Below are 10,047 nucleotides of genomic sequence, written 5' to 3' on the forward strand. Positions count from 1 at the left end.
GTTTTGCTTTCTAATACCATACAACTTATTCTGAAATTCTTGCTAATCTGTACTTCTGTTGTTTTCACAGTTGAAAACACAGGAATTCTTGGCATTTGTTTTTGCCTTGGGTAAGTCATTTTTGTTTTTCTTTTACATTTATCGCTGGTAACTAATGTTCTGTTTGTTAAGAAGCACAAGGCTGGCACCTTTTTAACCACTTGGCGCCCATACTACGTCTATTGACGTCATGGGCTTTCAGTGGTTATATCTGAGTGATGCCTTAGGCCACAGACATCATTCAGATTTCCGGCGGACCAGATCGTCCCCTGAGTCTCTATGATCATTCGGAGGCCGGGCGCGATGTTATGACGTCACGCCCGGCCTCGGTATTCAAAATAACGGCGCCGATTTGGCAGGGAAGCCAGGATCGGTGTGTGTTTTTTTTTTTTTATTTTTTTTTTTTTATTATTATTTTTTTTTTTTTTTTTTCTTCCCAGCCTAGAGGTCAGATATGGGGTCTTATTGACCCCATATCTCACTGTAAATATGTCCGATCGTGCCATATTCCTATTACAAGGGATGTTTACATTCCTTGTAATAGGAATAAGTCATCAATATTTTTTTTTTTTTTTATTGTAAAAAAAAAAAAAAAAAAAGTAAAGCTCCCCTGTCCCCGTGAGCTCGCACACAGAAGCGAACGCATACGTAAGTCCCGCCCACATATGAAAACGGTGTTCAAATCACACATGTGAGGTATCACCGCGAACGTTAGAGCGAGAGCAATAATTCTAGCTCTAGACCTCCTCTGTACCCCAAAACGTGTAACCAGTGAAAAAAATTTAAAGCGTCGCATATGGGGATTTTTAAATACCAAAGTTTGGCACCATTCCACGAGCGTGTGCAATTTTGAAGCGTGACATGTTGGGTATCTATTTACTCGCGTATCCTCCTCTTTCACATTATGCAAAAAAATTGGGCTAACTTTACTGTTTTTTTTTTTTTTCTGAAAAAAACGTGTTCGAAAAATTGCTGCGCAAATACAGTGCGATATAAAAGTTGCAACGACAGCCATTGTATTTTCTAGGGTCTTTGCTAAAAAAACATATATAATGTTTGGGGGTTCTATGTAATTTTCTAGCAAAAAAATGTGGAATTTTACATGTAGGAGAGAAATGTCAGAAATTGCCTGGGCGCGAAGTGGTTAAAGTATCAGTAAAAGGACGCACACACGCACACACACACACACACACACTCTCTCACACTATCCTAATTAATAATATTTGACTGTGTCCTTTTGTGTTAAAACAGTCCTTGTAAGTAAATTATCTGTTGAACATGGCATTGGCTCTTGAGTCTCTGCATCATTGTCATCACACTGCACTCGGTGTCCACACACTTACAGGCCTTTTAAATGAACCCCAAAATGTGTTAAGGGGTTCTAAACTGGCTTTGGCATCAGTACTTTGAATCGCAGATCTAAAATGAGTGCCAGAATTGCATGGCTCTGTTCTTGTTCCAGGTTAGTGACTCAAAGTATTAAAGCCTTTGCTTGATCCTGACAGCCAGGTAACTAGCCGTTTCAAAAGGCATGGTTAGCAGTTGCAACCTGCATTATTCTTGCATGACCGATTTCTTTTAAAATGGGGTGTGTGTGTGTGTGTGTGTTAAAGGGGAAGCTCCGCTTGTCTGCCTCCCCCCTCTGCTGCCACATTTGGCACCTTTTTATGAAGGAGGGGAGGATTGGGTACCTAGTTTTGGCAGTGGTGAACTGATCCGGAAGTTCGGCCCCAACAGGTATTGTATGCAATGCTCTCTGAAGGTAGGGGCCTGCTCCTTAAAGCCAATGAAAATAATTAGTGCTCCAGCATCATTGCTCATATAGAACAGTAGGCAATAGTATATTAAGGTACTTATAGCTCCATGAATTTACACACTGCTTTTACATATGAATGCTACATTTTATATCGGTCCCTTCCCTCAAGGAGCTTACAATCTAAGGTCCCAAACTCACACATTTACATACTATGGCTAATTTAGACAGGAGCCAATTAACTTACCAGCATGTCTTTATTGTGTGGGAGAAAATAGGAGTACCCGGGGGGAAACCTACTACGCAGGCACAGGGAGGACATGCAGACTCCAGCCAGGTAGTCCTGTGGTTGGGATTCAAACTGATGACCCTAGTGTTGCTAGGCTAAGCCACTGTGCTGCTTTATTTGTCCAGAGGTGCCAAACAATATAGAAAGTTTTTATGTTCACACACTGTACAACGTGCAAGGGGTAGTAAACCATACCAACCAATAAGAAATCACTTTTTTATGAAGTCGGAGCAGTGCTAATTTTATTCTGAAATATTTGATTGTATTGTCTTTTTTTTTTTTTTTTTTTTCTTTCTTTCCAGGCTGGGGTTTACCAGATTTTAAAAACATAATGTCTCTGATATCCGGAATAGATTTAGGCCCACCACGACTACCTCTGATGGCAAATTGGAAACCAGAGCACCATGAAAATGTTAGAGCAGAGCTAAAAAGGCTTGAACTAATGTGAGGAGGATTCTTGGAGTGGACAAGGCGGAACTTTTATAATGGCATTGTGACACAAGACTCATTATTTTGGCATTTAGTGTTCAGAAAAGGTGCAGAGCTTAACTTTGTGTAACACTGGTACGTAAAGCTCAGGCCACCCAGAACTAATATTTGTGTTGAACTGTTGCTGTTTGCTCCTGAGAGCTGTTAATTTCAATAGTGAAATATCCTGTTGGAACTCCTGGTTCTCACACCATCTTCACTGGATTATAGCTGGGAGAGTCTCTATCGCTTCTACCCAAGAAAAGAAAGAGAAATCCCCAGGTTATGGCCAGGAGAATCTGGTGGGCCTGCAGATGTTAGCTGGTTTGAATCAGGAGTTCCCAAAGACATTAAAGTGAAACTCCAGGCAAATACAGTTTAAATATGTTTTATTATTTTGCTTGCCAAGGGATTTGTAATTCTGGGCAACTAATCTTCGACTTAGGCTGATTCACACCTATGCGGTTTTAATGCTTTTTGCATTTTGCAGATTTACACTACAGTCCATTTAACATGGTTTCCTATGAAACACTTTTTGTAATGCAAATCTGCAAAAAGCACTAAAATTGCATAGGTGTGAATCCAGCCTTAAACTTTTTTTTTTGCCCACTGCAATTCTGGATAGGGGACACATAATTACTAATTGAGCAATTCATATTTCTGGTTTATCGGCTCCAGCTCTCCTTATTGGACATTAAGTAGACATAATTTCTGTCCAGTAAGTGTGTACAGACCTAGGAATACTGAATGAGGACATAGCAAGCTGTTTTTCTCTGACTAGAAGAGGGGTGTGTGTCACAAGAAGTGACACATTCTTTGGCAGATAAACTAATAAGCATTTATGTATTTAACTCTTGTATCTAGCAGTATGTGTCATTTGGTGATTTTGTGCTTGCTTTGGAGGAGTCCTCTTTATGCTTGTTTTGCTACTTAGGGAGTCACTGACCCAAAAAAGAGAATAAGGATAAGTTCACAACCCTGGTGCTTGTTCTTGCAAAAGCAGTTGCAATGATCATTTTCACCCTGACAGGTTCCATTTAATGGTTGGCTACCCTGACCTCTTTGAGTTTTACAGAAGTGTAAAAAATGTATGGACCAAACAACATAACCTTTAAAAATAACTTTGTTTTTAGAAATTGTGTGCTGTGATGGTCTCTAGAACCTTTTTAATCACATTTAGATTAAATAGATTAAAGAGAAGCTGCTGACTCTTAATAATCAAACACTTACCTGTACCAGAATCAAATGCTGTGTTCACACGAGCGGGTGTTCGTCCGCAACGCCGGCAGCTTAACTGTGGGCAACCCAGCTGTGACAGCTTGCGGCGTCACAGCCGGATGGCCAGTGCATATGCATGAACTGCGATGGACAATGTGATTGGTCCTGCAGTCTTCTAGGACCTGTGCGAGGAGGAGGGGGGGGGGGAGAGATGACATCTTCTCAGATCGCCCCAGCAATCAAAGCGGAATTAGGAGCGGGTATCTGTCAAAACCAGGTACCCGCTCCCCTCCCCCCCCCCCCCCCCCCCAAAAATGCCAAATATCAGAGGACCAGGGGAGGAGGCCTTAAAGTGGAACGTCCCCTTTTGGGTTGAGTTCCGCTTTAAGGTTTGTTTGACACCTACAGAGAGATCTTTTAATTGTCAAAAATGTAGATTTATTGCCACACATGCACTTATTTGTCTGGGCCATATCTGACAATTGTCACACTAGCTAGCTGCTTTCAAAAACGACTGTGGCATTCTCAGGTTTACTGGTTGTAGAAGATGCTGTGAGACAGGTGAAATCCTGGACCAATTGTACACTTTTCTTCTACTCAAAAATATTTAATAAATGGCTATACACCCCAAACTGGTATACAAAATATTTGCTGGTTTGCTGAAGCCATTGACTTCTGTATCTTAGGTGCATATCTCAGGTTGGTCCACTTGCTGCAAAAAAGCACGACAGGTCAAGGTGAGCAATGCCAGCCCACATATGTCTTGCCACAGGTTTCCTTTAAGGGAAACCATGTGTTTGTTCAATTTACTTAGTTGTATTGAATTTATTTAAAGAGCTCAGGGTCCTGTCAGTCTTGTCATTTTGTTTGTATGAAGACGTGAATATATTTCACATGTACACAGCCTGTAATGAGCACTGTGGGTGAAATTTTGTATACATTACACAAAAGTGATTCACTGTAAAGTCTAATAAACCATTTTCTAGCTTTCCAATTATGTCTTTCATTTTATCTCTGTTCCATCTTTGTCTGTCCACTTATACCTGTTAAAAATATTTCCAGGTCCATCGATTTTTTTTTTTTTTTTTTTTTTTTTTTTTTTTCCCCAGGTAACTTTAAACGTGGTTGTAGGTGCCAGACGAGTTGGTCTGAGCGTTTCAAAAACTGCTGATCTACTTGGATTTTCATGCACAGCCATCTCTAGGGTTTACAGAGACTGGTCCAAAAAAGAGAAACTTTCCAGTGAGCGACAGTTGTGTGGCAGAAAATGCCTTGTTGATGTCTGAGGAGAATGGGCAGACTGGTTTTGAGATGATAGTAAGGCAGCAGTAACACAAATAACCACAACCAAGGTATGCAGAATACCATCTTTGAACACACAACACATTGGGGGTTATTTACTAAAGGCAAATGCACTTTGCACTACGAGTGCACTCTCTGTAGATATGAAGGGGACAAAATAAACAGCATTTTTGCTTGCACATAAGATGATAAAAATCAGCAGAGCTTCCCATCAGATCTACATCAACTGCACTTACAAGTGCACTTGCAATGCACTTGTAGTGCAAAGTGGATTTGCCTTTAGTAAATAACCCCCATTGAACCTTTAAAGCAGATGGGCTACAACAGCAGAAGACCACACCGGGGGACACTCCTGTTAGCGAATAACAGGTAACTGAGATTACAATTCGCACAGGTCTTACCAAAATTGCACAAAAGAAGATTGGAAAAAGTTGCCTGGTCTGATGCCTCTTGATTCAGCGGTAACATTCAAATAATAGGGTCAGAATTTGGCGTAAACATCATGAAAACATGGATGCATCCTGCCTTGTATCAACAGTTCAGGCTGGTGGTGGTGTAATGGTGTGGTGGATATTTTCTTGGCACACTTTGGGCCCCTTGGTACCAATTGAGCATTGTTTACCGCGGCCTACCTGAGTATTGTTGCTGACCATGTCTATCCCCTTATGATTACAATGTACCCATCTTGATGGCTACGTCCAGCAGGATAATGCACCACGTCACAAAGTTCAAATCGTCTCAAACTGGTTTCTTGAACATGACAATGAGGTCAATGGCCTCCACAGTCACCAGATCTCGATACAATAGAGCACCGTTGGGATGTGTCGGAATTGGAGATTCTCATAATGGATATGCAGTAACTGCGTGATACTGTCATGTCAATATGGACCAAAATCTCTGAGGAATGTTTCCAAAACCTTGTTGAATCCATGTTATGAAGAATTAAGGCACTAATGAAGGCAAAAGGGGTCCAACCTGGTACTAACAAGTTGTGCCTAATAAAGTTTCTGTTGAGTGTATATCACTCCCAGGTAAGTGCTGCAAGAACATGCAAGTGAGAAAGGCCTCCACCCCATTAAATATCTTATGGGTAAACTCGCCGGTCTGTATTGGCCCCACAACAAAGATCAATATGTACACTAGATGGCCTCCTTAATTAGCAAGGACTCTTGGAGAACCTCAGCAGCTAAGGTGGGTGGATGGATGATTTAGTGGCAGGGAAAAGCATGCCCATGCTTTAACCACCTGCCGACCAGCGCGCGACTATGTACGTCGACAGAATGGCACGGGCAGGCAAATGGGTATACATGTACGTCCCTTTAAATTTGCCGCCCTGCCATCGGGAGCGCGGCGCGCTGGTCGGGACCCCCGTGAGTATGGTCGCGGGACCCGCGGACTCAATCGCCGCGGGCATCCCCGCGATCGTCTCACGGAGCGGCCGAATGGAGAAGTGCCGTTGTAAACAACATTTCTCCATTCTGCCTAGCAACTAGTGACGCTGATCTCTGCTCCATGTGATTGGAGCAGAGATCAGTGTTCACTAAATGAAAGCCCAACCCCCCCACAGTTAGTAACACGCCCCTAGGAACACTTAACCCCTACACTGCCACCCACTGGTTAACCCCTTTACTGCCAGTGTCATTTACACAGGAATCACTGCATTTATATAGCAGTGATTACTGTATAAATGACAATGGTCTCAAAAATGTCCGATGGGTCCCCCACAATGTCGCAGTCACAATAAAAATCGCTGATCGCCGGGGGCGTGGCTTGCCGGCTCGTGCGGATGGCTGACTGATTCCTCTGCTCCGCAGTAAACCAGCCACAGCGACAGTTTAACCAGCTCTAGAGAAGGGAGAAAACATTCCTAGAGCATCCGAAGGCTTCACACAGTAAGCGGTCATGCTTAAAAGAAGAAAGAGATCCTCTCTCCCTAAAAAATTTACGGATTATTTCCCCTCACCTGACGAGCTGGGCAGCCAAAATGGCGGCGGCGGCCGTGATTCCTCAGCGCGGTCCTCCTCCTCACAACCATCTCGGAGTTCCCTGCTGGCCTCGGGACCCCAGCGTTTACACACCGCTCAGGGTGAGTGTTCCCCACCTACCTCTCCTACAACTTCCAGCCCTGCTAAGTCCAGGCTCAGGACGGAGGAGCCATTACATCCTCCCTCAGCTCCCAGCTTGTCCTCCCTCCCCCCACCGCAACAGGCCTCTGTGCTGGAGACTTTCCCTGCCTCAGATCAACCTCTATCAGAAAACACTATGAAGAGCATGCTGCTCTCACTGAGGCAGACACTGTATTCTGATATTTCCTCAGCAGTCTCCTCACTATCTATAGTAGTGAACCAACATGACACTGCTATCACCCATATAGAGAATAAATTGGGAGACATGCTTACTCCACATAATGATTTGGTTGACGGATTTGCAGACCATGAAGACGAGCTCCAATTAATCAACCTTAAAATCGCAAATTTGGAAGATCGTTCCAGAAGGAACGATATTAAATTCCGCAATGTCCCAGAATCGATCCAACAACCCGAGCTCATACAATTTATACAAGCATTGATGCAGGCTCTTTTACCTGACCTGACTACCCGTGATCTGGAAATCGACAGAGCACACAGAATCCCCAAGCCGTCGCACCTTCCTGCTTCTACTCCCAGGGATGTATTGGCGCGCATCCATTTTTTTTCTGTCAAACGAGCAACGAATCTCCCTGACCCCTTCACCAACATTGCATTGTATGCGGATCTCTCAAAAGCAACGATGGATAATCGCAGACAACTAGTCACCATCACAAAAGCGCTTCGAAATCATAATATACCCTATAAATGGGGCTTCCCTACTAAGCTTCTTATCACGCATCAAAACAAAACTCATGCAGTGCGTACCCTCCCTATGGGGCTTTCTCTCCTGAAGCAATGGCGTATCATCCCAGACGACTTGCTGACCCCTTCTGTCCAAATGCCGACTCTCATGGAAACCGGAGGGGATCCCTCTGATGGACATCCTGCGTAAACTTTACCCTTCTCTACAAAACCACTATGGCTGGCTAACTGCAGCATTCCTATCCAGCACTTGCTTGCCTGTTCAGAGATCCCTGTCCCACGTTGCGGACGTAAGATCTCTCTACCCCACTTTCTTTTTTGCAGTAATTTCTGCACATTGAGCTCAGACCCTTTTTTGTTACTGAGCTCTCATTTTTTAATCCCTATCCCTCGTCCATACCCAGCACCAGTTACTCTTCTCTCACTTCTTCTCCTAAATTGCATCAGGCATCTAGCACTATAACATACAGCGCACTCCTCCCATAGTCGGACTAGCAAAACAGCCCTACATATCTTACTACTCTGCTGTTTTTACGGACGTCCATACTTCTATCCAATCCTAAGAATGGCTTTCAAACTAGTCTCTATTAACGCTAGGGGCTTAAACTCCCCTCAAAAAAGATCTGCACTCATTAAAGAGGCTTCCAACCACAAAGCTGACATCCTCTTAGTACAAGAGACTCATTTTGCAGCTGCAAAATCTCCTACACTCAAGATAAAAAACTATGACCATATTATCTTAGCCTCAGGGCCGAAGAAAAGAAATGGTGTACTCACTGCTATACGAAACACTGTACAGTTTACGCTACATCAATCAATTGTCGATCCACAAGGCAGATTCCTAATTATCGTCTGCGACATTAACCAAACTACCTACACTCTGGTAAATGTATACGGTCCAAATACACATCAACTGCGTTTCCTTAACCGATTATACAAAAAAGTCACGCAAATTCGAAAAGGGAGGCTCCTCATGGGCGGAGACTTTAACATTATTGGAGATTCCTCTTTAGACACTACCTCTACGCCTAAAACCCAACGGTTCATACTGAATCCCTTTCTTCATGCAAATGACCTTTATGATCCTTGGAGGTGCCACCACAGCAATGAACGGGACTTCTCCTACTTCTCCTCATCCCAACTTTCTTATTCCAGAATTGACCTCTTTGTTGTTGATAGACTTACCTTGCAAGATGTAACGAAATCTGAGATTGGCAGTATCACGTGGTCGGACCACGCACCTGTCTCCCTTTATGTGGGAAACTGCAGACTTAACACTGCTCGGTTGTGGAGACTTGACTCTTCTCTCCTCTCGGATCCCAAGGTTATTCAACTTCTCACTGCTGAACACCAATTGTATTTCCAAACCAATGATCAACCGAGCACTGATAAGTTTGTACTTTGGTCAGCTTATAAAGCTTACATGCGTGGCATTCTAATTAAGCTACATAGTAATGTTAAATACCAGAGGTCTCAGCAAGTTGACGAGGTCCTCCGCCAAATTGCTCTCCTGGAACATCAAAATAAACAGAAACCCTCCCAAAAATTGACTGCTGAGCTCCTAGAACAGAGGCAGAAACTCCGATCTCTTTTACTTTCCAAATTTGAGCACAACCTCAAATTGACCAAAGCCAAATACTATGCCTTAGGCAATAAAGCTGGTGCTCTACTAGCCAGACAGGTCAAAGCCCAACGCCTTAAAAATAAGATAAGTTCCCTCAGGCACCCTACCTCCGACACACTCTTGACAAATCCTCAGGATATAGCTAATGCCTTTAGCGACTATTACTCTTCGCTATACAACCTGTCTAAAGATGTAGATACCCCTCAACCAAATGACCAAATTATCCAAAATTTTCTATCCTCACTGGATCTTCCGACTATAAATAGCCATCAACTAGAGGAGCTCTCCCGTCCATTCTCCTTAGATGAAACCCTCAAGGCCATCAACTCTCTTCCGCTTCACAAATCTCCAGGTGAAGATGGATACACTAATGAATTCTATAAATCATTTGCCTCCATTATTGCTCCCCATCTTACAGACCTCTTCAACTTTGCTGCCACCTCTCGTTCTCTACCGGTAGATATGCTGCGTTCCACCATCACCACTATCCCCAAACCGGAAAAAGACCACACCTCCACAAAAA

At 43.3% G+C, this 10,047-nt stretch overlaps 1 protein-coding gene across 3 annotated transcripts in view; it reads left to right on the forward strand.

Moving 5' to 3' along the window:
• The window catches only part of NPL (N-acetylneuraminate pyruvate lyase), a 30,694-nt gene extending 25,933 nt beyond the window's left edge, over positions 1-4,761 (forward strand). For all 3 annotated transcript variants that reach the window (XM_077453123.1, XM_077453124.1, XM_077453125.1), the window contains exons 11-12: positions 71-110; positions 2,384-4,761. In XM_077453123.1, coding sequence (XP_077309249.1) covers positions 71-110; positions 2,384-2,529 — 186 coding nt within the window. In that variant the 3' untranslated portion in view covers positions 2,530-4,761. The remainder of the gene's footprint in view (positions 1-70; positions 111-2,383) is intronic.
• The last annotated feature ends 5,286 nt before the right edge of the window (positions 4,762-10,047 follow it).

Source organism: Lithobates pipiens, unplaced genomic scaffold, assembly GCF_037356315.1.
Source record: "Lithobates pipiens isolate NorthernLeopardFrog02 unplaced genomic scaffold, aLitPip1_a1.2 Scaffold_23, whole genome shotgun sequence".
Taxonomy (NCBI): Eukaryota; Metazoa; Chordata; class Amphibia; order Anura; family Ranidae; genus Lithobates; species Lithobates pipiens.